This window comes from Solanum lycopersicum, chromosome 2 (genome assembly GCF_036512215.1).
Source record: "Solanum lycopersicum chromosome 2, SLM_r2.1".
Classification (NCBI taxonomy): domain Eukaryota; kingdom Viridiplantae; phylum Streptophyta; class Magnoliopsida; order Solanales; family Solanaceae; genus Solanum; species Solanum lycopersicum.
In genome coordinates, this window is record NC_090801.1 from 59,125,600 (window position 1) to 59,151,185 (window position 25,586).

General features: G+C 31.0%; 5 protein-coding genes and 2 non-coding genes across 8 annotated transcripts; 3 read left to right on the forward strand and 4 right to left on the reverse strand.

Annotated features, from left to right (window-relative positions):
* Positions 1 to 700: 700 nt before the first annotated feature.
* On the forward strand, positions 701 to 2,065 carry LOC101251740 (uncharacterized). Its single transcript, XM_004232835.4, has 3 exons — positions 701 to 1,055; positions 1,158 to 1,371; positions 1,459 to 2,065. Exons 1-3 carry the CDS (start codon positions 786 to 788, stop codon positions 1,899 to 1,901), a joined length of 927 nt encoding a protein of 308 aa, XP_004232883.1. The 5' UTR covers positions 701 to 785; the 3' UTR covers positions 1,902 to 2,065.
* A 130-nt stretch (positions 2,066 to 2,195) lies between these two features.
* Positions 2,196 to 6,528, forward strand: LOC101251439 (uncharacterized). Its single transcript, XM_004232834.5, has 3 exons — positions 2,196 to 5,013; positions 5,422 to 5,650; positions 5,911 to 6,528. The coding sequence occupies exons 1-3, from the start codon at positions 4,774 to 4,776 to the stop codon at positions 6,348 to 6,350; spliced, it is 909 nt and encodes a 302-aa protein (XP_004232882.1). The 5' UTR covers positions 2,196 to 4,773; the 3' UTR covers positions 6,351 to 6,528.
* A 403-nt stretch (positions 6,529 to 6,931) lies between these two features.
* Positions 6,932 to 7,004, reverse strand: TRNAF-GAA (transfer RNA phenylalanine (anticodon GAA)). Its single transcript has one exon. It is a non-coding gene; the product is annotated as a tRNA-Phe (tRNA).
* Positions 7,005 to 7,883: 879 nt separating this feature from the next.
* Positions 7,884 to 7,954, reverse strand: TRNAG-GCC (transfer RNA glycine (anticodon GCC)). Its single transcript has one exon. It is a non-coding gene; the product is annotated as a tRNA-Gly (tRNA).
* Positions 7,955 to 8,084: 130 nt separating this feature from the next.
* On the reverse strand, positions 8,085 to 10,804 carry LOC101250949 (L-type lectin-domain containing receptor kinase VII.1). The gene is made up of 2 exons (XM_004232833.5): positions 8,419 to 10,804; positions 8,085 to 8,303 (listed from the first exon to the last, which is right to left on the reverse strand). The coding sequence occupies exons 1-2, from the start codon at positions 10,457 to 10,459 to the stop codon at positions 8,287 to 8,289; spliced, it is 2,058 nt and encodes a 685-aa protein (XP_004232881.1). The 5' UTR covers positions 10,460 to 10,804; the 3' UTR covers positions 8,085 to 8,286.
* Positions 10,805 to 13,729: 2,925 nt separating this feature from the next.
* On the forward strand, positions 13,730 to 20,668 carry LOC101250652 (probable hexosyltransferase MUCI70). Its single transcript, XM_004232831.5, has 9 exons — positions 13,730 to 14,720; positions 15,319 to 15,564; positions 15,689 to 15,899; positions 16,214 to 16,323; positions 16,413 to 16,612; positions 18,494 to 18,597; positions 19,357 to 19,544; positions 19,675 to 19,874; positions 20,218 to 20,668. The coding sequence occupies exons 1-9, from the start codon at positions 14,468 to 14,470 to the stop codon at positions 20,407 to 20,409; spliced, it is 1,704 nt and encodes a 567-aa protein (XP_004232879.1). The 5' UTR covers positions 13,730 to 14,467; the 3' UTR covers positions 20,410 to 20,668.
* Positions 20,669 to 23,500: 2,832 nt separating this feature from the next.
* LOC101247101 (V-type proton ATPase subunit G 1-like) lies at positions 23,501 to 24,892 on the reverse strand. 2 transcript variants are annotated; one of them, XM_010318453.4, is made up of 4 exons: positions 24,755 to 24,892; positions 24,251 to 24,346; positions 24,084 to 24,184; positions 23,501 to 23,922 (listed from the first exon to the last, which is right to left on the reverse strand). In XM_010318453.4, the coding sequence occupies exons 2-4, from the start codon at positions 24,336 to 24,338 to the stop codon at positions 23,779 to 23,781; spliced, it is 333 nt and encodes a 110-aa protein (XP_010316755.1). In that variant the 5' UTR covers positions 24,339 to 24,346; positions 24,755 to 24,892; the 3' UTR covers positions 23,501 to 23,778. The 2 variants fall into 2 exon arrangements, with proteins under 2 accessions (XP_010316755.1, XP_019067634.1); XM_019212089.3 differs by having other exon boundaries at positions 24,251 to 24,352.
* Between the last annotated feature and the right edge of the window lie 694 nt (positions 24,893 to 25,586).

Genomic DNA, 25,586 nt, shown 5'->3' on the forward strand with positions numbered 1-25,586 from the left:
TATTAAATTAGAACCGCTAAAAAATATCATATAAAATTAATTAAATACTCATTTCACGTAGTACGATTTAATACAAGTCTACCATAGAGCGAAACATGCTTTTAATTAATCTCTTATCAACGCTAACAATGTTCTTATTATTTTATGTTTAAGGTAAAGATTTAATATATTAAATTTGTACTAATTTCAACTAAACAAAAAAAAAATCCGAGCATATTTTATATTTAAAAAAAGCTCAAAACATGCATATTCCCATTATATTGATCAACATCAAAATAACGTGGGTCCACATGTTAGCTAACTTTCTGTTCAGTCTCTTTTGTGGGCCATCAACCTACGAGATTAGGATAGGATATCCGAATATAATGGAATTAAAATATTTACGTAAATAATTTTATCAGAATATTCGAGTATATCCATAACAAAAATAGGAAATGAGAAAATTATAGAAAAAAACAAAAATAGGAAATGAAAACTAGAAAAAAAGATAAAAATTTGAGAAATAATTGACATTAGACTGACGTGTATCCATGCTGTATTGGTGTACCCTTTTTAGACTTGCGATTTACTTAAACGAATCATCATATGCCACGGTGGACAAATGGCTTCACGAGTCATATGCATGTATGTTCCACGTGTACTTGTGGGCCCTACGTTTTTGAGCACGGTAATGGTATATAAAGCCAGTTCCTAAGATTGGTTAAAAGAGCACAAATATTTTAAGAGAGTTTTTTATTTTTTCTATTTTCTATCTACCTCTCATTTTAATAATTTATATTACAATAATGGTCGGAGTTATGGCTCGGAAACCTCTAAATCACCGGATTTTGACGTGGGACCACCGGGAAATTGAGATTTCCGGTGAGCCTACTATAAACAATTCCGATACAGTTTTCAGCTTTTTGGATGAGGAGGTTCAAAGTTCGTCACCGGAAAGTATTAACGACGATGTTTATGTTAATAATCGAGATGACGAGGACGATGATGACGACAACGAAAACAAAGAAAATGTTGAAGACAATCAATTTTGGGAAAATCAACATCAACTTTTACAAGTAAAATTCATCTCCTTTTTTAATTATTTTTTTTATATTTAGGAGCAATGTATATTTTTATTATTTTCTCGTTAAATTAACTCAATTTCTTTGTATTTGCAGTCTGTATTATGCCGAACAACATCGTTGGAATCACAAATCCGAAGCATTACTAAAGAAACAAAGCAATCGGAAAATGTTTGCTCTTGCCGGAAAATGGTCGGAGATGGCTGCCGCAACTGTCTTATGAAAGAGGTGTCCAGTCGTTTACAAAATGCTGGGTTTAACTCAGCAATTTGTAAATCTAAATGGAAAAGCTCACCGGATATTCCCTCAGGTAATTATTACATCGTCCATCGTCCTAATTTATATGACACAGTTTATTTTTTTAGTTAATTAACATTTATTCTTTACAATGTAACAGGTGAACATACATTTATAGACGTGGTGGATAACTCGAGCCTTAAAAAAGGAGAAGTCAGAATAATTATAGAATTAAATTTTCGATGTGAATTTGAATTAGCAAAAGCAAGTGAAGGATACAATCGACTAGTGAAATGCCTACCAGAAGTGTTTGTAGGGAAAATAGAGCGATTATTGTCAGTAATAAAGATTTTGTGCAATGGTGCTAAGAAATGCATGAAGGTGAAGAAAATACACGTTGCACCATGGCGGAAACAAAAGTACATGCAAGCTAAATGGCTTAAAACAGTGGAACGGACGGCAGTAAATGTTAAATCGCCGGTAACAAACGCAGAATATACAAGTTACGATCCACTGCCACGGCGGCCAAGACCGTCGATGCTCACAATGGATTTTTTGGAATTTGTGCCAAATTTACATTGCACTGTAGTTAAAGTTGCCTGAAGGGATATCCATTATCTAATATGTATCTTATGTAGTTGAATTATTATTTATTTTCTTTTGGGTTGGGGGGAGTTTTTTTTTTCTTAGGATTTAGTTAGAGCTAATTGTAATATTCTTATTAGTGAAAAGTGAGCAAATTTATCATAATGTCCAATTTTAATTGAGTTGTTTCTCTATAACGTTAAAATACGTTACGTTCCGATAAAATGAGAAATTTTTTGTATGATCATCGTTAATATATTTTATATAATTTCAAAGTCGAGTAAATAGAGTATACCAAAAAATTTCATTCAGATATGAAAAGTTGTATTCGACTTACTATTGACCCAAGGAGAACTATACAAAAATAAAAAAGTATATTTCATATACATGAATGAATATACTTCTGCACAATATGTTTTCCAATTTCTTTCAGGTTAATAAAGAAATTGAAAATTAAATTCCGTAAAATGAGGAAAATAAAAATCTTCAAAAGAATAGTAGTACTGCTGTTAGCTTACAAAGTAATCGAATATCTAAACTAATGCAGACTGATTAGTGATTAGTAACTCATTTTTTGATTTCATCTTTCAACTTATATCATGAATAATTGAATTAATTAATCATAGTTTATTTTAGTAGTTTACTAATAATTAACAAACGCATTAAGATAATTCAATAATTTGACCTTATAATATGTCATATTGTTTGAACTGGTTGTGATCTTTTTTGGAAGGGGATAGGAAGATTCCCTTTGCTTAGCTGACTAATTAAGAAAAGCGACTAATTAATCAAACTAATTAAATAAGTCGGATGTGTTTTGATATAATCAGATAGGTAATAGAGTTAGTCTAACTACAACCCTCCATAAAGATCAAAGATCAGTTTTGCTAGGCTACACTTAATCTTAAAAAAAAAAAAAAAATTATATTCAAACAAAACGATCATACACACGTTAATATAATATATCAAAATTCAGAATCAAATTTCATCGTCATCGATATTCGAAAATAATTTCAAATACATTTAGGCGCAGTAAATAAATTATCACAAGTTGGTTTCCCATCTAAATCTTCCACCTACCTATTTTTGTCATCTCATTTTAAGATCCAATCTCTAGTCAATGGGTTATTTCACCCACGTGCCATTTGTTTTATGATGCCAACTTGAAAAATTGTTTAATCATTGTATTAAAGGGGAGTAATATATTGATTATTATTAGTTAATAAAAAGTTTAGGGCAAGTTAATACAAGCTGGAAATGGTGGCGACCCGTAACCTACAATTAGGACGATTACTGTTTTTTTATAAATTTTTTTTTGTTTGCAAGAATATTGCATATTATTCTGAAGTTTACTATCTTTGACTTTTCAAATATGCCCTAATTAATGCAAATTAGAATGAACGAGATGGTACAATAATAACTCCACATAAGTTTAGAAAGTTAAAAAGAAAATTAGCTTAAGTTAGAATAATTACAAAGTTAAAAGATTTATGAAATTTCTATCTATTTTGAGGAGTTTATAATATTTTAAAGGTCGTTGAACTATGGGGAAAAATAGATTCTATAATTTTATTTATCCGTGGACTTATAATTAGATGAAATAATATATAATATAAATTATCATGTCAAATTTATTTTAATAATAACAGTTAAATAAATTTTGAAATAAAAATGTTATGTTAAAGTAATTTTATTGATATCCTATAAAGTTTAATAATTTTGCTAGATAATTTCTCCTTCTATTTTATGGCACGAGAAAATCCTTATGACAAAAAAAAAACAAATCGTGATGAATGACAAGATAATTTTTTCTCTTTTTTGAAGGAGATAATTAAGTTAGATCTTAGTATAAACCTACAATTAGAGTTTGTACTGATACAAGCAAATTAAAATAATCACCATTACAAATAAGTCTATATACTTAATAACAATAACAAAACCAGACATGCTCTATTCTAGAACAAATAGCACAATTTCAAGTCAATATAAAATAAATTAATCACAAAACATAATAGTTAAAATATCCATAAAAATATATTATATATACTTTATCTGTTAGTTTGATTTGATCTTTTCTTTGATATTTTTAAAAATTAAAATCAAAGCTAAATTAAATATAATTAACTATTCAAAATGTAAAATAAAATCTAAAAAAGAAAATAATTTATTTAACCGATTTAATTTGATTTTGATTGATTACTTAATAACAGATAAAAATATATTGAGAGTGATCATATGGTCAACTCATTTGTCTGTCTCAATAATTTAGAGTAAAACAGGTCTAATTAGTGTGCAGATTAAAAAAATTCCAAAATAATCTTCTGGATTTCTCTAATATCATCCTCCACATTCTAGATAATAATAATTAACAAAAACATTGGCAGGACGCTGCGTATTCCTACATTAAATCATCAAATTAAAACATCCTAATAAATATTATCACCAATATTAATGAAATAATACTATGCTTTAACAGGCTAAAAGATAAATTTCAATTATTAATCCTGTTAGTGGTGGTACCCTACATAAAACATTATCTGTATTTAGGCGAAGAGGCAAGATGGACCCATTTACAACATCGGATAGACTTCCACTTCCTAACTGTTCATCTCGGGAAAAATTAGAGCCGTTAAAATGAGTTAAAGTTTAAGCTGATTCGAATTATTTCGATTAAAATTGAAATAGATTGACGTGGATCCATGGAATATGGGGTCCACTACTCATGTTCATGAACCTTCGTCTGGCCACGTCAGACGTGTGGGTCCCACTCTAGTAGCATGATTGCGATATGCTAATTACTATAAAGTAGCTAATATTTGGTCATTAACACAAATATTATAAGAGAGCTTTTTTTTTTTAATTTATCGTATTAAAGAATTTAGAGGGAATAATGGTCGGAGTAATGGCTAGGAGACCTCTAAGTCACCGGATTTTGACGTGTCACAACCGGGAAAGTGAATTTTCCGGCGACCATGCCATAAATATTTCTGATACTATTTTTAGTTTTCTTGATGAGGAGGGTTCGTCAACAGAAAGTGTTACTGATGATGTTTATGTTGAAGATGAAAATGAAGAGAAAGAAAATGTTGAATATAATCAATTTTGGGAAACTCAACGTCAGCTTTTACAAGTAAGTACTCTTTTAATGTCAAAAATTATAACTTTCAACTTCCATTATATAATCTCGACAATGTTCACATCTCAATTCTTATTAATTAACTTTATATATATGTTAAATTGATCGTATTTCTTATATCTTTTTAAGGAAAAGATTTTCCAAATATCATACGGTGAGAATTCTAAAAAACTTAAAACAGGGATTTCTAATTTCATAATTTTTTTTTTAAAAAAAATCAATAATTAGGAAATTGTTAGAAATTTGAAAATTTAAAATCGAAAAGGGATAAAGGTAGTTGTAGTGCAATCAAAGATTTAATTAATCTATAGTCTTAATAAAAAGGTCTAATTTTAGATTTCCCAATTTAGCTCTGATAGCCTTGATTTTCTCCCTAATTACTCATCATTTATTTAATTACAGTCAGTATTATGCCGGACGACAACATTAGAATCACAAATCCGAAGCATTACCAAACAAACCTTAAAAGAAGCATCAAAAAATTGCAGCTGTAAAATGGTGAATAATATTAGTATTACTACTAGTTGTCCAAATTGTCTGATGAAGGAGGTGTGCACTAGCCTACAAAATGCTGGTTTCAACTCAGCAATTTGCAAGTCAAAGTGGAAGAGTTCACCAGATATTCCCTCAGGTAATTACTTTACAATATAATATTATAATTATTCACATACAAATTTTTTTTAAAGAAAAAGTAACTAAAAGGACATAAATATATCTATTTTTTAAAAAATAATAATTATATATGACAAGTGAATACCTATTTTCTTTTAATATATCTACCACGTTAAACAATTTTTACCTACCACTAGTGACTAATTTTGTATTTTTATACTAATTAACATATATCGATATCTATTTTTAAAAAATGTAACATTAATGTTGTCGTAACAGGTGAACATACATTTATAGACGTGATAGACAATTCGAGCACCATGAAGGGAGAAGTAAGGATAATTATCGAATTAAATTTTCGAGGGGAGTTTGAATTAGCGAAAGCAAGTGAAGAATACAATCGACTAGTGAAATGCCTACCAGAAGTGTTTGTAGGGAAAATAGAGAGATTATTGTCAGTAATAAAGATTTTGTGCAATGGTGCTAAGAAGTGTATGAAGGATAAGAAAATGCATATTGCGCCATGGAGGAAACAAAAATACGTGCAAGCTAAGTGGCTTAAAACATGTGAACGTATGAGTACTACTTCTAAATCTCCATTGTCAGCTGAAGAACATTGTTATTCGAATCGATTATCGCGGCCCAAGGCATCGATGCTTACTGTTGATTTACTGGGAAATATTCCGAGTTTATGTCGTAATGCAGTTGAAGTGGTGTGAACTAGGAAGGAAGATATCATAGGGCTTGATGACTTCCATTTTTGTAGTTTGATTTTCTTATTTAGGCTACTTAAGTAGTGTGAGCTTAAGAGTAAGATCTATATAATTTCTAATAACTTTGTGAAAAAAGTGTGTTTTTTCGGTTTGATTTAATAAAATTTTGATTTGTTTTTTGTTATTCTGTATGTGGACTATATTTCAAACTAAACTAGATCGCTTTGATTTCATTTTTTCTACTTCGATTTTATTTATTTTGGTGTGCATAAAAATAATGTGAGAATATCATAAATTAACAATTGTTGTCCACTTCAAAGTAACAACTAACGGTTAAATAATAAAAGATACGCACATTAATTTATTGTTCACACTTTAAGTAACAATATAAAATAATAAAATCATAAAGTAGAAAGTGAAATTATCAAGTTGTGTCTCAAACTTGAATTAAATTGAATTTTATTCCGTTAAACTTTAGATTTATTATTTAGATTTTTGCTATTTAATTTTAAGCTCTAGATATAAAAATTAAAATGCACAAGTAAAGTTTAAAATAATGTATATAATAAATAGCCTAAAAATAAAAATGCGGTGAACGTGGATCGAACACGTGACCTTCAGATCTTCAGTCTGACGCTCTCCCAACTGAGCTATCCCCGCCTACATTAAATGATTGTAACTGGATACAATTATAACAAAAGCAAAAATAATTGGTGCTACACTTATCCCATATCACGATACCATTGAACATTTCAAAAACAGGTTTCTAAGAGGTGTAAAGTTGAAAAAGAGTAACAAGAGAAAGACTTCTTCAACGCATCCTAAAGGGAAATTCGTGAGTTTCGTTGAATTATGTATAAATCGATAATATTTGATACATTCAATTATTGAGCTGCGTAAGTATATTCTTTTCTCTTATCCATCTACATTTTTTCCAAACAAGAGCATTTAATATGGACTAAAAAGTAAATGAAAGTCAAGTTGATATGATAATCTAAACATAAATATTAAGTCAAATCATATAATATGAGCACGGAACTTTATCCTTACTTGAAAATCATATTGTCTAAGCAGATTATTTAATTATAAATAAACATACTCATATAATATGAGCACAAATGTTTTCTTCTTAGAATCATTGAAATTTAAAGTCTTTATTGTGGTTATGTTACCAAATACCAAGTTATAATTAAGTTGGAAATTGATTTATGCCCACTCTTAACTTTTATGAACACTCAATTTGACTTGAAAATTTCAATATTGGAATTAAACTATGGCATGATGGAGCAAAATAGTAGTGGTGTACTATATAATCTATCTGTTATCAAGAATATGAAAGACACCAAAAATAAATAAATTTTCAAATCAATAAATAATATCGGTCAATATTTACTTCGTGATTAAATATCTCATTGATTACTATGTCCACATGCAAGACATAAATTCTAATTTCATAACATTATTGTTATTATCGCCTACCATAGCCCAAAACAATTACTTATCACACAAGCCCAATTGTCTAAATTAAAAATGAAAAATTGCACCAGCCGGGAATCGAACCCGGGTCTGTACCGTGGCAGGGTACTATTCTACCACTAGACCACTGGTGCTTCATGTGTACATAGCCCATCATACTTCTTAATATTCGCCTATCAACAATAACATTGTAATGAACTTAATTTTCTTCAAGTATAAACAATAACACAGTGAGTTTCATATATATACATTATCAACATATCTTGTGTAAAATGAAAAAGATAAATAACAAATTCTATAGTAAAAACAAAACCAGAAAAAGAGAACAAACTCTTCTACTACAACTAGTATCAAGGTACAAAAAAAAAGAAATGAATACATGTATATCTCATAAGTCATAACCGAAATCCTTTTTCCTACTCCATCATATAAATTTGTACATGAAGCAGCATTGCCAAATGCAAATTCAATCAAAGCTAGCCCCTGGAAGGTAACATAAGTTAAATCAGAGTGATGGACATAAACCAACCAAATGTTAAAACTCATCTACCATCCACCAGTGAATTTGTCCAAGAAATTGACATGGAAGAAGACAAACCTTCTCTAATTTCATCAAATGTTGGATGTGAACCATGGCTTAAACTCAACGAAAAATTGGACAACATGGTATTAGATCTCAAACTCTCTAGAAGGTAAGCATCCATGTCCTCCGTTTCATATTCATCAATATCATTATTCCTGTCAAAGAATTTCACCACTTGTCTCATGCTTGGCCTAGCTTTGGCGTCTAGGCTCGCGCATATCATGCCTAATTGCAACACCCTTAAAGCTTCCTCTTCATTGAAATCTTGGTTAGTCCTTAATCGACTATCAAAGGCGTTAATCAATTCGCCTCGGCTCATTAGTTCCCACAGCCAATCCACTAAAGGCGGCTTGCCTTCCTCCTCTATAGGCCTCCTTCCACACATCACCTCCATAATTAGTACTCCATATCCAAACACATCGGTTTGTGTGGAGGCACGGCCAGTCTTGGCAAACTCTGGTGCCAAGTATCCCACCGTGCCAACAACTCGAGTCGTGCTAGCCACTTGACTATGATCATGCATTCTAGCTAGACCAAAATCACCTAGCCTTGCATTCATGTCCCTGTCAAGTAAAACATTGCTAGCCTTAATGTCCCTGTGCAACACTTTTGCCTCCCATCCCTCGTGCAAGTATAGCACCCCTGATGCCACGTCTTTCAAAATCCTAATTCTGTCTTCAAAACTAAGCATGTTTCTGTCATTAGATTCAAACAGTCTTTTATCCAAGCTCCCATTTTCCATATAATCATAAACCACAAACATACTGCCTCTATCTTTCTTGCACCACCCTCTTAATGACACCAAATTTCTTTGCTTTAGCCTACCAAGACTCGAAATCTCAGCCAAGAATTGCCTTGCTCCTTCACTGTTTTGGTGAGAAATGCGCTTTACTGCAACCTCCGAACCCCCAGCCAAAACCCCTTTATAAACCTTCCCATTACCTCCAATTCCAATCACATTTTCATCAGCAAAACCCTTTGTTGCAGCATCAATTTCTTGATAAGTAATCCTATGTGGCCAATATTCCAATTCCCAATCTTCCATATCCTCTCTTTCCTTTTTCATTCTCCTGTTTCTCTTAATCAAAAACCATGAAGCTACAGCAATGACCACAACAAGAAACAAGAGTGACACTGTCATACCTGCAATGAATCCCTTCGATCGATAAACTGGATCCTCAGGAAGCTCAAATGAAGGCAGCCCTTGTGTGATCAAACCATCACCTATCGAAAAATTCGAGTTACTAAAGCTCCAAGCTAAAATCTTGTGACTTTGAGCAAGCTCTCCAGTGGCTGCTGTAAACCCCACATACATCTCTTCCTCAAAAACCTGGGAAAGATTTAGGTGAAAATCCAACAAAGGCTGCTTAGGCCTTTTCATACCAACTGGTGCCATAGTTACACTAATGTTGAAATCAACATAATCAATCCAAACTTGATAATTTCTTCCATTGTTCAACTTCAAAGTCTCTAAAGACTCCTCATTTAGGCTACCATCACTATTATACTTAATTTTCTCATCAGGCCAATATCCTGCTTCATGAGCAAACTCAGATGCAAGAGAATTAACATCAATTCCAACATGATTCTCATTTATATCATTAAACTCTTGATTCTTGAAAACATCAAACTCAACCCCAAACACATGATTATCAGGATTCCCATTATTTGTAAAATTCAAGAAACCTAAATTCTGTGCAGAAGTAGTACCATCAATACCTGTGTGTGGCACAAACAAGAAAACTATACCATGTCCCGGTAGCCTGTCTCTGTAAGGAGCCATTGCAAAAATGAAAGATGTTGAAAAGGGAAGAACTTTAGATGAATTAGCTTCTTTTGTAACAATCTTTGAAGGGTACAGAGCTCTACCAATTGAAAAAGTTGAGTCATTTGAAAGAGTAAGAATTCTTGATTCAATTGTAACATTCCCAAATATTGACACATCTGATTGTTTGAAGCCATTGAAGACAAAATCAGTTTCTGCAACTGATTGGTTACAAGAAAATAGGGCTAATAACAGATAAGAAAGAAGAATTTTTGGATAAAATTGGTTCATTCTAACAAAGAAGCACAGCTAATTCACATGGAGTAAGAATTATGGGAAGCAGAGAAAATGGGGAAATATCATTCTATTCAGTAGTCACCAAGTATATTTGACAAAACATACTTGGTCAAAAAAAGAAATTCCCCCAATTTGGGAAATATTACTAAGAAGGGTTATTAAGTTATTATTATTATCGATAACTCGAAATCATAAAATTGAAAACGAAAAGAATATTTTTGCAAATCTCTTTAATCTGTTTGTAAAAGTCAAAGGAATGACTAAACAAAAAGATTTAGGCTGCAAATGTGAAGATGAAGAGGAAAACTGGTGGCTGCTGCCAGCTTGAAGAAAAGTCTTAAAAGACAGAAAGTTTGACTCTTGATATATGCTTGTGGGAAAAGGTAAAAGTATAATAAATCAAAGAAATAATGTCTTTTTTGTCATAATTAATTTGATTTTTTAAAATATTAGTCAAAATTATAATAATCTAGATTTTTATAAAAGGAAATTGAATCAAACGTGTATATATTATTTCTGAAATTGGAAAACGAAAAATAGAGGTGGAGATTATATATTTTAGGATAAATTATGTAATTACACATATTTCATTATCATATTTATTATTATTATTTATATTTTAAAAATATTATGTATCTTACTAATTAAGAATTTCATATTATATATGAAGATAAATTTTCTTAGATTAAGTATTTTTGCTATAAGATATATTAAAATAAGAAGAGAGACGAACGAGATTCATATGTATTTTAGATATATATGAATCAAACTAGATACATATATATGTATGTATTTGAAATACATGCAAGAGTGTCCAGTGACTTTCTGAGAAAAAAGTGGATAGTTGAGTGACTTTTGAGTTAAAATTCAAAGTTGAGTGACTTTCTGAGAAATAAGTACATAATTTAGTGACTTTTGAGTTAAAATTGAAAGTTGAATGACTTTTGAGAGAAGAGTACATAGTTGAGTGACCATATGAGGTATTAACTCGCCATAGACACATAGATTGTCGAGCAAGAAATGAATGAACGAGAAAAAAAATTTCATGGGACGGTGATTAATGTAAAATATGTTTAGGGCAAATATTTGGCATTTTGCTTCTCCGTACGTAATAGTACATCTAATATATTTTATATGTTATATTACAGTAATAAATAAATGGCTTATAGGATAAGCTTTGGAAAATAGTCGATATTTTACAATTATTATAAGTTTTTCGGTCAAACTGATATTAAGAAAAAGGAAGTGATGAATGCCATTGAAATTTATAGCCCATTTGATAGTCAAACGTCGAGGTACTTAGTACGCATACGACTTTGAATAAATTTTATTTAAATAATATATTTATATTAATAAATTTTTTATATTAAATATAAAATTTAGATGTAATTATTATAATTTGAAATTTTTTATTATAAAATTTAAAAATAATTAAATTAAAATTTTAATTTCTTCTCTATTAATAACTTATTACGACTTTTTTTTAGTGCTACTACTATATAGTATACGATGAGAGGTCCAATATAATTAAATGTGACATAGACTATCCACCAACCAATTTTGCTAATTTTTATTTTCTTGAGACCATATTATTTCTGGGAACTATAAAATAAAGAAAAAAAATCATAAATTTATTTTTGTGTCCTTGCTTCTAATTGGTTGAGTGTTATAAAACTTTTATTGAACAAATTACATGAATCTTTACAAAAGTTGGAACACTTTGTCATTAGAACACGAACAATAATTATAGTTTTTTTAAAAATCATATTATCAAAGACATCCTTATTTCAATTGAATATTTTTTAATATTAGTTTTTTCATTTTATATTATCGTACGCTTTAAATAGTCAATTCTAAATATACATACAATGATGTTGGAGAATCAGATTACATACTTATAAAAAAATATTTATTATCAAATTCATAACATAAGACACTCAAATTATCACTTAATAGTTCAGTATCTAATAGTGTTGATAGAGGTGACAATGAAACAACGACAATGGTGATGATAGTAATCATAGATATCATTTAATATAATAATGAAGATAGTTTATCGACTCACAATTGTAGTTGATAATAATGATCTACTGGTGATTGACAACAATAATGCTGATTGTGATGATATAAATAATTATAGATGATAACCATTTATATATAAATTATTGCATTTTATGTGATAATTAATGTCTACTTGGATCAAATTAAGTGCTGTACAAATAATTTAATGACTTAAAATCTAACCTATGGACCATTTTAGTAACCTAAGTGATAGTTATCATAAGTTCCGCAGGTAAGATACTACCATATTGTAGGAATAATAGGTTACCACCTATTATAATGTCATGTATAGAACTTATCACTCATCAATATATAAATCTTAGTTATTATTTGATACGGATTAGTTTTATTTTTGGCCCATAATTTATAGAATAATTTCTTTTACTTGAAAAATGAGATAAAATTATTTTAAATTAGATAAAATATAGTGTAATAGCCCATAATTAAGTGTGATTGTATTTAATTAACCATATAAATGGAGATAAAATAAGGTAATTGCAAAAAGAATAAAATATATATTTTAGGACAAATTTAATTGTTTATTTATGATATAATATTTATTTGATGACATAAATCATCACATTCACAAAACATTGTGGAACCGAAAAATGCTTTCGAAGACATGCTCACATGTGTGACAAATAAATCAACAAAATAATAATTTTGTCTCTCGAATACAGTGACGTGTTTTTTTATATGGATCTCCTTGAGATTTATTTAATTTTAGTTGATTTTTATAAATATTTAATGAATATGTAATATTTGAGATATTTTTTTATAAGTGAATCTAATACTTTTTATATATGCATATATATAAGCTATAGTTTAAAATAGAATAACTTTAAGAAATCTGAACACGTCTGATTGATCGCAGTGGAATAAAAACATAAAACTTATAAGTAAATTTTAGTGTGTGTTAATTATTACTCCCTCACTATTTACTTGTTCATATTTTAATTCTTTTTGTTGTTGTTCATATTTTAATTCTTTTTGTTGTTTCTATTTAGTTGTTCGTTTTGACAAATTAAGTAAAATCAATTTCTTCTTAAGAATTTTAAAATTTTAACTTATTATTTTAAATTATAATTAATAAATATAAATAATAATTTTAATATGCTAGTCATTATTATTCGAATGTCAGTGTCTAAAATAACAAGTAAATAAGGACAAACGAATATTAACAAACTAAAATGTCCCCTAATTACGTTGGTGTAGCCCAATAGACAACGCTACCTTAAATCATCTCTTTTGTTTGTAAGAAACATAATTTTGTCTAATTCCTTAAATAGATTAATTTGTGATTGCATCCTTTGCTAATTTTATTTCTTGAATAGGAAATTTCGCAGGTATATCCTAGGTTAAATTGGAAAATTAATCTCCTAAATTATTGATTAGACTCTTGAGCTGTGTGATCTAAGATTTGATTGTCCCACAAAACCCTAGAAGTTAGTGCTGGTTTTTTCCCCCACCCCTACAAATCTCAAATTTAGCGACATTTGTTTCTCCATCTTTTGTTGTATTTTACAATTTTTGTGCCAATTTTGATTGGTTATGTTAAAACTGTGTTTTCTTTGAAAGTAACTGCTGGGTTTTTGTGCTTCGAGATAAGTATTTTGTTTGAGAAAAGAAGAGGTTATCTAGTTGCTGTGGGAAAAAAACTCAAAATCTCTCTTGTTGCATTCTCACATTGTAGGACACTGCTGCAGTGATTTTGGTGAAGTGGGGTGTCATTATTTGATCGAAATATAGTAAATTGAGGATTGGTTTTGATTCTTGAGATCATTTGGTGAATTGGGTCTCATTTTTCTTGGTGATTTCACTGTATTTTGTGCCAAAAAAGATAAATTTAGTCAAAAGATCCAGACTTTATTAGAAGATTTAACAGTTGGATGTGGATCAGAAGGGAGAGGCGATGAGAGTTGAAGGGCTGAGAGGACAACAATGACTTCTGCGTCATTGGGTCTTCGTTCTTCAGGGAGTTATGGATCATTGCAACAACAGCAATTCCAGAACGGTGGCTCTCCTTTCCAGGCGTCACCCCTTGTTCCACCACGAAAGCCCCCAAAAATGTTCAAGGAGAAAGAAGGATTATTTCTTTGGATCTGCAAATTTGCACCTAGAAAGAAGATTGGGATGATGCTATTATGTGTTGTGTCGGCTGCAGTGTTTTTGTGGGTCTTGTATGTTGGCAAAGGTTTGATCTCTAATCTTGGCCCGTTGCTAAGCATATATCTGAATTAGTCCTATTGTTGGATGTTGTCTCTCCAATCAGCATATTGTAGCACTATCACTTTAGATAGATGGTACATAATTCTGTCTTGACTTTAATGCTGACTGGAATCTGAGCTGCAGGTGTTCATGCATACTTGGAGATATTAATGTGGCACGTTTTGGTTATAAGTAATAATATGACATTGGCAATTCCATGTACTGTCTATTTTACTCGTAACGCCATAATTTTCTGTGTGATTTAAAAAAATGATTACTGTCTCTATATAATTGATGTTATAGTGTTTATCATATCAACAACCGGAAAGCTTTGCACGTGATGACATTTTGATTGTATTCTTTTTCTTAGGTCTTTACTTGATTAGGAGATTTCCTGATTATGTTTAGTTTACACTCGATTCTCTTCCATTGTCCAATCTTGTTCTTCTGCCTCATGGCTAAAGAAATGGTATTTGATCTGGCAGTTCCATATCCATATCTAGGAACTAGCACATACATGAGATGCCCTCCCTTAGTCTTTATTTTTGCCTCTCATGAACTGAGCAATTTCAACTTGGTAACAGGTGAAGATACACAGGAACTTATCATGTCCATGAATAGTGGGGTGTTTCCTCCAGATACTGGACAGATTAGGCATATCGATTTGATAGAGAAAAATGATGTTGAGAAAATTGCATCAATTGAATCTCCTCCACCTCCACCTCCACCTCTTGCATATTTTAAAGGATATACTCTTCCTCCTGGGAATCCATGTGAAGGCTTCACACTGCCACCGCCCCCAGCAGATAAGAAGAGGACTGGACCAAGACGTAAGTTTGTTCATGACATGGTACTCTTAAAATGTTTTTTCACTTGATGTATTGTTTGGGTGGAGATATATAAAATTTTCAATAGTTCTTAAACCAATTATTTTCATGCTTTCGGTACTTTCAGCATGTCCAGTATGCTATCTTCCTGTGGAACAAGCTATTGCATTAATGCCAGATGCACCATCCTTTTCTCCCGGAGTTAGCAGTTTGACTTACATCCATGAGGAAAATTTGAGTAGATCTGAGTTTGGAGGTTCAGAATTTGGTGGGTATCCTTCACTGATGCAGAGGAATGATTCATATGATATAAGAGAGTCCATGAGTGTGCACTGCGGGTATGCCTTTTTCTGTTTCCACTTCGGCAATTTATTTAGACAATAGAGTCCAGGTGTGTGTACTGGGTTATCTCTAAATATTTTTCCTTTTGTTTGTACTTTGGCAATTCTATTAACACAAGAGGCAGCTATGATATTTTATCTGTTCGAAAATATTGTAAATCTTTCAGTCATGGGTTTTTTACTTTTTAAAAATGGTTGCAATCTGTAACTTCACATTTTCGATATTAATGATGATGTTTTACATTATGGCATAGTTCGCCACATTCCTGAGTTTGTGTTTTGCTCTATTCTTCTGCACATCCTTGTGACAGATTTGTCAGGGGAGCCAGGCCAGGGCATCAGACAGGTTTTGACATTGATGATTCTAACCTTCTTGCGATGGAATCTTGTCGAGGTGTTGTCGTGGCATCGGCAATATTTGGTATTGATCTTTCTATTCTTGTAAAGTCACATTGAGTCGCTGAACCTGCTGACTGTTGTTGTAGCAATAACAATTCCATTTGTGACCAGGTGCTTTTGATTTGATTCGGCAACCACAAAATATAAGTGAATATGCTAAAGGGAATGTCTGCTTCTACATGTTTGTGGATGAGGAAACAGAAAGCTTCCTGAGAAATTCGAGTGAACTGGATAGTAGCATGAGAATTGGTTTATGGAGAATCGCTGTTGTTCATAATCTGCCTTATGATGATCCACGACGAAATGGAAAGGTAACCACCGCCTAGTTGTACATTGCCAATATTGAATAATATTGAATTTGCAGACATTATCAGTAGAAACAATGACTATTTATGAGGGTTCTTACTACTTTTCATGCTTATGTATATGAGAGAGCATTGATGCTTTGAAAGTATTTTTTTTATAGTTGATGCAAGAGTAAAACATGAATAACTTAAAGGGATACTTGGTGGTTTCTGCATTTTCTTTTTTCATTAATTCTACTTTTTAAATATAAGAATTTCCAGATCTATGTAGTTGTTTTATGAATCCTTATTCCCCAGAAGTTGCTTTTCTAGCAATATAAGTTAACCGAAAAGTCTGTTCATTTCTATTAAATGTTTTGAAGAAAATGAATGCCACGAGAGAAGATTTTATGGGAATGTCTTAAATTGATCAAAATCTCAATTGATGGCAGTCTCTGTATAACTGCAGCTGAGGTTTAGCAACCAGAACTGCATATTCATAATTGACAAGAAGCCTATTGATTTTTTCACGAATTATGAAAAAATTTACATGAAAAGTGAACTTGTTTTCTATTTATAGTTTGGATCCTTGCTCAAACTCGGGTCTGATTGGGACTTGAAAATATTTTACTTGTACAGTCAAACCCAACTAGCTTGGAATTGAGGTGTAGTAGTAGTAGTTGTTGTGTAACTTGAAGTCTAAAAGTGGAACAAACCATTATCACTATTCTAAGAGGGAATTCTTGAAAGAAGCTGCTGGATTTTTTAAAAAATTATGATAGTGTCAGGGCCAACTTGCGCACACCTTGAATATTCCACCCGAGTATTGCTACCTCCTACCAGTTCATTAAATTCTCTCTTTTTAAAAAAAATCAGAAGGCTGAGAGCTACCACAAGTGCATTACTTTTGGTTGTTTTCTTAATAAGCTAGTTTGAAAAATGCTCCAAGATTTGGAGAAATTTTCTTGTTTGATGCACAACCATCTTACATTTTTTTCCTTAGGAGTTAGTTACATCTTTGAGATGCGAGTTATCTTTTGGCGTTAGCTGTCACTTTACATGAATAGTTTTTTTCCACACAAATAGACTAGACAATAATTTCTGGATGGTTTCCTTTAGCAATTTGATTTCATGGAATGGTCTCCTATCATTATTTGAACTAGCGGTAAGTTTTGCCCCGTATACAGCCAGATTTGTTGCCATGTTAATGAATGAAATACAGTTGCCTGATTTAAAAAAACAGTAAGTTTTGCCCAGTATTTGTATTCTCTTATTTGCTTCCTGGAATTTTCAAACTCAAAGTATAGGGAAAGAAACGCTTTTCAGTGAATTAATCTATTATGCCCTAATCCCAAAATTAGCTAGATTATATCCCCCCCCGACCCCCCCCCCCCCCGAAGAGAAGTCTGTATTCTTAGCTTTTTTACCACTGGTGGTGCCATTAGAAATATTATTACTTCTTATGGAAGTCTAGCAGGAACTGGATAATTTCCCAAAAAACAGAGTTGCTGTTGAGATTTATTTACATTTCATGATTCCCACAAGTTCGTTATAACAGATCTTTTTTTTATGGGAAACTTCTCTTCCCTATTACATATTGTTTCGTGACTTCATCTAGGAAGATTTGTGCTTTTCTAATTGGATTAAGATTTAGGGTGACACACATATACTGCTTTTTCTTTTATGTTTGCTTTCCTTATTGTTATCAAGTTTTTATTTCTGTTAGCCTTCTGGTCCACTTGGTATTTGTGTGTATGCTGCTGACACTATTAAGTATCAACTGAGTGATTTGAGAAAACTGCTTACCAGTTGATAGCCGAATTGTTGCATGGTTAGGCGAGTGCTTCTCCTTTATTAAGGAGCATTCTAGATAGATTTTGTATAAGTGATAATTTGTTGCCGTTGCAGGTCCCAAAGCTTTTGCTGCACAGGCTTTTCCCAAATGCCCGTTATTCTCTATGGGTTGATGCAAAACTTGAGCTTGTTGTGGATCCATATCAAATACTTGAAAGGTACATCTAAAGCTCAACCCACATTTTCACACACATATATATATATATACATATATATAAGAAAATCTCAAGCTTAGCCACCGTGATCTCCTATGGTTAAATTTCATGTCCTGACGAAAGACACCAGTTTTTTTTGAGAACTATAGAATTAGGGGCCGTCGAGGTGGCTTTCTAAGAGGTACAACCGTACAAGTTATGCTTCCTGCGAATTTGTTACTTAACATAGGTTTGCATAATGATCCCCAACCTAAGTTGAAGTATAGCTTACAGGCATTTTGGTTCTGGGTGGCTCTCATTCTTAGTATCTTGCACATCTTTAATCAACCAGGCAGTATAGGAGACAATAGTTGTTTGCTAAGTGTACATCTCGGGACATTGCCGTAGATTCAGCCACCTCTTCGAATTGACTTACTGTGACATGTCACTTATGCTTAGTATGAGATATGTTCATGATTTTGGCGTGATAGTCCAAATTCCAAAATATTTTGCAACTTTTCTACAAGGCTTTTTATATGTTTGACACCTTACAGAGATAGATAAGTCATACTGCTCAGTGCTACCTGACTTAACTGTAAAACTAAGCATGTGAGAGCCCCGATTAGGCTTTGTTATCAGAGGGAAGTATCTTGCTTTGAAGGTCAATGTGCTTCTGGTAAATGGTTATGAACTCTGCAATTATCGAATCCGAGCTTTCTGATTCAGATCTCCCTCTGTGTTCAGCACAACTTGCTTAGTTGAATTTTCTCATTTCTATGTCAGATTCTTGTGGAGAAAAAATGCAAGCTTTGCAATATCAAGACACTACAGGCGCTATGATGTGTTTGTAGAAGCAGATGCTAATAAGGCTGCTTCTAAGTTTGACAATGCTTCCATCGATTTCCAGGTTGACTTCTACAGAAAGGAAGGTCTAACTCCATATACCAGAGCTAAACTTCCTATCTCAAGTGGTTAGTGTGTGATACTTGTGTATCTCATATTTCTTTACTTCTTATGAATCATTCCTTTCCTGCTGATCCCTCCTTAAAATTAGCCATTTTTTGTTTGATAGGCCACTGAGCATACTTATTATGTTTGCAGATGTTCCTGAGGGATGTGTAATTATAAAAGAGCATATTCCGATCTCCAATCTCTTTACTTGTCTTTGGTTTAATGAAGTGGACCGCTTTACTCCAAGAGACCAAATTAGCTTTGCCATTGTGAGAGACAAGATCAGGGAAAAGACAAATTGGACTTTGAATATGTTCTTAGACTGTGAACGGCGAAACTTTGTGATTCAGGTGAGCTTTCTGTCTTTACCTTTTGGATTGAGTTGATTTGTAGTCTCGTTAATAGAATCTGAAAACAAAAGACCAGAATTCATAAAAACAGTTGCTAAAGGTTAACGTGAGTGCCTGATTAGTAGTACTGCTATATATATCTATGGATTATGCAGTTGCTATTGCTTATCCACATATCTGTTAAAGTTTTTCTCTCTCTCTCTGGAATGATGTCTTACTTCCTGTGTGCTTTAGTAGGAAACCCTGGCAATGCTTACTTCAGAAATTCCATTATATGATAGATTGACTAACTGATCGAAATATGATAAGATTAAAAACCTGCCATATTTTCTACTATCTGCAGGGTTATCATAGAGATGTTCTTGAGCGCTGGCCTCCCCCACCTGCATCTGGTGCTATTGCGGTTGTTCATCCTCCAGCACCTGTAATTGATGAAACTCTGCCGAATGTTGTTACTAGTCCAGTCAAAAAGATACCTGCGAAGCGTGGGAGAGAAAGGAAATCCAGACGTCATAGAAAAGTTACTCCGGGTTAGTTAAGATGGTAACCTGTTATAATATTAGTATTTATATTTAGGTAATTCTTATTCCTTCCTTCCCTGAAGTCAAGGACACTGATTATGGGGTTAGGAAGGAACTGTGCAAGATGAGGTTTATAGCTCGAGAAAAGGCGGTATTAAAATTTTCCATCGATTCTTTTAGTAGGTGACCAATTTATTATTTTTTGTTGTACATAATTGAGACTCTAAAAATGTTATCAAATATATAGCCCACTATATATCTACTGAACATAAATTCAAGCTTCCTTGTACTTTTTGCCCCTACAACTGAGAAAGAAGAAATTCACTTTTATGGTGACTTTTGTTATTGATAAGTAGTGCATTGCAAGTAATACATTTGTTGTGCCTAAAAGCTAGTTCTCATGGGACTTTCATGGTTAAATCATTTGATTTGATTTGACGTAAATATCAAGTGTTTTTAATATCATATAAAGGTAAGGAGCACAACAGGGGATATTTTCGCGATATATTTTTTTATTTATTATAACTATGATAAATCTGTTATGCATTATATATATTTGATACTACGTAAGGGGTTGTTTGATAGGTGTATTAGCAAAATTAATGCATGCATTAACTCTTTGTATTGGTAGTGCCTTATTTGGTGCACTTTTTCATGTTAGGTATTAATTATTAATACTTTGCATTAGTTATACACTCTACTATGTATTAGAGAGTGTATCACTAACACAATTACCCTTCAAAACCTCTTGTATATATCTTTTTCATCATAATTGTGGAGGATATTTTTGTATATTACATGTTATTTGAATACACCAACCAAACAATGCATAAGAAATATTTTATGCATAACTAATACAAACATTACTAATGATTTAACATTTTTCTTATACACTCTACCAAACGATCCTAAATGTATTAAAGTATGTGTAAATGTATTATTAATGAATAGTGAATACACTGTTATTTAAAAGTGAGCTAGAAAACAAACTATGAATTCTTTTTCTTTAGTTTGAAAAATAGTGTAAAATTAATTTTAAATTCTCATTAGTCAAATACAAATTTTCAAATAAAATCGATTATTTCCTCAATTTCAATTTACGAGGCAATGTACATCTTTTAAAAAACAAGTAATTTAGGTGTAACTGAAAATTTGCACTTAAAATCTTCAATTTTTTTAAAAATTGAAATTTATGTATTTGTAAATTATATAAAAGTTATTATAAATAACAATAATCAATAATCCAAAATATATAAAAGATTTATGAAAATTTTTCAATCAAAACAACTCCATGACAGAATTGATTTGTTAAATTCCAAATAACCACATGGACAGATAAAGCAAGCAAAGGATAAATTTGTTTCAGAATTTGAGAAAAATCAAAAGAGCTGTAAGATAAAGTTAAATGACAAATAATACTTAGTATAATAAATATATATAATTATTGAATATACCCTCTTTTTATATATATATATATATATATATAATAACAATGAAATGATTATAGGTTTAAGTTTTGGATTTATTTATTGAGTTTAGACGTCTAATATATGAAAGGTTTAAGTTTTGGATTTACATTTCAAATTTCAGCGTCTAAACAATGTATGTTTATGAGATAAACAATATTACTTTTTGAATTAAGACATCTCAATATTAGTTCTAATCAGTGTTTTAAAAGGAGGTGTGAGGCGATTCGTTTTATACAGTACTACGAGACGAGGCGTAAGTCCCATGATCTACGGGGACGTGGTATCCTGTATACTCAATTTTATAGCTTTATTACTAATAAATAAAAGTAAACCTTTCAATGATTTTACAAATAAATTTTTATAAATAACCTATATTATAATATGATTTTTATTTGAGATAAGTATTAATAATCAATAATGAAGAAAAAAAGTATTATAATTACTATTTTGAGAAATATCATGACACCAATAATAAAAAATATGATTTATATAAAAAAGGTTCAAGAAAAATAAAAATTAAAAACATTCGGCGCTACATTTTTACGCCTAGGATTTATGTTTTATGCCCACTACTCACGTTTTTATGCTCGAAATTTATGCCTCAAATTTTAACACATATGCCTCATGAATCTACATCTTTAATTCACTCCCCGAAATAATTTTAATAAGCCCCACTCGAAGACTCACTCCAAAAACGATTTTGAAAATACTGATCCTAGCTGAATTTTTACATATAATTTAATAATTTGTAAAATATGTTAGAGAACATTATCATTAATCTTTATTTCTAAATGTGAGTCGTATTACTGAATCCATCCAAACCTTCAGCCTCACTCTTAAAACCTAGACTAGATTTTCATCAACTCCTAATAGTCATCACTTCCTTAATATCCTATTGCAATGACATTTTTTTTTTTGAAAAAAAAAAGTGATCGACTACGAAGGATTTTGAATAAGGGACTTGTCAAGCATTATTTATTCAAATATTAAGATTAAAAGTCGCAAAAAATAATAATTTTTTAACAATATTGATTGAAACATAAATAACAAAATATGTTTTTTTGACTATCAAAGAAGCGTCATCTACTACGAATGATTTTGAATAACGGACTTGTCAAGACATCATTTATTCAATTATTTGAGCGACATTCGTTATTTCATTGAACTCTAAGAGATGTGTTTTTAAATTTTATTTAACTTATCAAGTACAAAACTAATTATATAAGACGTAGTAGAGAGCTGAATAGAAAAAAACTCTCGCAATTGATGAAAAAAATGTTTGTACCACTTTTTGAAAATATAAATATAGAGAATGAAACAATTACATATTTTTTCTGAAGACTTAAGTGAAGAATAACTACAGTAAAATGAAGAATTAATAACAAAATACATAAGTACTTAGAATCAATTTTTTCTGGTTTTAAGATTAAAAAATATTTCAATTTCACATTTGGATAAAATGTTTTTGACAATTTATAATAGGGTTGTACCCACTCAAAAACACTTGCATCAAATGTTGAGAAGTAGATTATTGACGTAGTACAATACTGCGCCAAGCTCGGCCAATTTACCTAATACTCATATAATTTGTTCCACCTTTTATATCGCATAAATTATACATAGATTCTCTTATAAGTTAGATAAGTAATAGTTATTTAGGATTACAAAAAAAACATAATCAAACGCTGTAAAAAAATAATAAATGAATAACTTTTTACACAACATTTGAAAACCTACCAACCAAACATTATATCAGAATCAATACATGAATAACTTTTTTTTTTCCTATTTCCAAACCAAACATGCTACATGAATAACCATGTTATTCAAGTATTAACTTTGGACTTATCAAGCTACCAAATTGTTTTCAAAAACATATATTATGAGGAAAAGTATTTCAAAAACATGCATCAATCATGTTTTAATGGTTGTAATGTACTTTGTGAGCATTGCAATAACATCAGGAGATACTTGGGAGGCTGCTTTCTTCAGATGTTGAATCTTTTCCTCTGTTTCTATCTCAAGCCTCTTTTCAGTTGAGTCTGAATTTTCACTGGTCTGTGTATGAATTCAATGAACAAATAAAATATTTAATTGATTAAACGTCAACATGAATATTCTAAGAGTTTAAAAACTAATTTGTAAGGAGAAACACTAAATTTGTTTGTCTGTTTTATCTTAATAAAAAATTTAAGAAAATAAAAAAAAGAAATTAAAACCTCAGATAGTTTTTGCTTGTATTCAGCTTCGAGATGGGAGCGATAATTTGTCACTTCCATCTCAGCCTCTTCTTTTGCTTGCCTCAATCTTGTCGTTTTAACTGAAAAATATCAAAACACGTAAAAATCCTTACAATGAAAAAACAACTCAATTTAAAAAAAATTACCATTTCTTGCAGCATAAACAATTTGTTGGGCTTCTTGTTCAGCAGTTAGTAGCATTTGAATGCCTCCTTGCCCTCTCATTGAATCCATCGCAACTTCTGAACCTCAATATGAAAGCAGTGGTGGAGTCAGAATTTTATTCACTATAAATATATATATACATATAAATTAATTTTAACTAGGTACAAAATCGTGTAATTTTGTCAATCCAAAGGGTTCACATTAAACTCTTACGTCTTTTTTGTGGAAAAAAAAAATCTTGAACACAAATAGGTAGATAAAAAATTGAACCTAAAAACGACGATCAAAAAGAATAAACTCCGGCATAATCCACATCTAATCAGACTATTTGGTTGGAAGGGCAACAAAAGCGCATATATATATATATATATATGATAGATTGATTGCTACGGAAAAGATAGAATATACACCAATCTTATCCTACTGTTATTTATGTTATATATTTCAATAAAGAAGTTTATTTATCGAACAAATAAAATATGTACCTGAAAATGATTGTATTAAATCTTGAACCTGTAGATAGTTTCTTTTATGAACAAAGGAAGTTTGGATTTGGATATTAAAGGGAATAAGGACTGTTTGAATGAAAAAGCATGGATCTGATTTTAATAGAATAAATTATAGGGTTCCTATTTATCGTCCTTTGTCCTGGTAAATAGGATTCTTGTTGCAACATATGAAACAACTCGGTCAACAAACAAAATGTAATAAGGCCTATTCGTTGTGAAATTTTTTTTTTTAAAAAAGTAGTTTTTGTTTTCAAAATTAGAAAATGGCATTACAAAATAGGAGTTGTAATTGATCGTGAAATAAAATTGGATCATTTTTGAATTTGTATGAGTAAATTTAGAGTAGAATATTATTTTTTTCATATACTATGGTCAAGCCAACCAATGTTTTTAAAGACGTTTTTGGAGCGAGTTCCAGGGTGAGTTTCGGAGCGGGGCGAACTAAAAATGCTCAAGGGCATAAATTGAAAATGTAGATTCATAAGGCATAAGTCCTAAAATTTGAGGGGTAAGCCCTAAACATAAAAACGTAGGTTCTGGGCGTAAAAATGTACGCCAGGACGTTTTAAACATATATTTTTGATTTTTTTAGCTTTAAACATATTTTTATTATTGGTGTAATGATATTTCTCAAATAATAATGATAATCTTTTTTTCTTCATTATTGAATATTAACAATTTATCTCACATAAAAATCATAATTTATTGAAAAGTTTATTTTTACTTAATTTATTAGTAATAAAACTATAAAATTAAATTATATATGCAATTACGCTCCATACATCCATGAGACTTACGCTCTCTATCT

Coding starts and splice junctions, on each gene's coding strand:
- LOC101251740 (XM_004232835.4), top strand. CDS start 786: ATGGTCGGAGTTATGGCTCGGAAACCTCTAAATCACCGGATTTTGACG. Junction 1,056..1,157: donor ATCAACATCAACTTTTACAA/GTAAAATTCATC, acceptor TTGTATTTGCAG/TCTGTATTATGCCGAACAAC. Junction 1,372..1,458: donor CTCACCGGATATTCCCTCAG/GTAATTATTACA, acceptor ACAATGTAACAG/GTGAACATACATTTATAGAC.
- LOC101251439 (XM_004232834.5), top strand. CDS start 4,774: ATGGTCGGAGTAATGGCTAGGAGACCTCTAAGTCACCGGATTTTGACG. Junction 5,014..5,421: donor CTCAACGTCAGCTTTTACAA/GTAAGTACTCTT, acceptor ATTTAATTACAG/TCAGTATTATGCCGGACGAC. Junction 5,651..5,910: donor TTCACCAGATATTCCCTCAG/GTAATTACTTTA, acceptor TTGTCGTAACAG/GTGAACATACATTTATAGAC.
- LOC101250949 (XM_004232833.5), bottom strand. CDS start 10,459: ATGAACCAATTTTATCCAAAAATTCTTCTTTCTTATCTGTTATTAGCC.
- LOC101250652 (XM_004232831.5), top strand. CDS start 14,468: ATGACTTCTGCGTCATTGGGTCTTCGTTCTTCAGGGAGTTATGGATCA. Junction 15,565..15,688: donor GAAGAGGACTGGACCAAGAC/GTAAGTTTGTTC, acceptor CGGTACTTTCAG/CATGTCCAGTATGCTATCTT. Junction 19,875..20,217: donor GGCGAAACTTTGTGATTCAG/GTGAGCTTTCTG, acceptor TACTATCTGCAG/GGTTATCATAGAGATGTTCT.
- LOC101247101 (XM_010318453.4), bottom strand. CDS start 24,338: ATGGATTCAATGAGAGGGCAAGGAGGCATTCAAATGCTACTAACTGCT. Junction 24,185..24,250: donor TGTTTATGCTGCAAGAAATG/GTAATTTTTTTT, acceptor GATATTTTTCAG/TTAAAACGACAAGATTGAGG. Junction 23,923..24,083: donor ACAAGCAAAAACTATCTGAG/GTTTTAATTTCT, acceptor ATTCATACACAG/ACCAGTGAAAATTCAGACTC.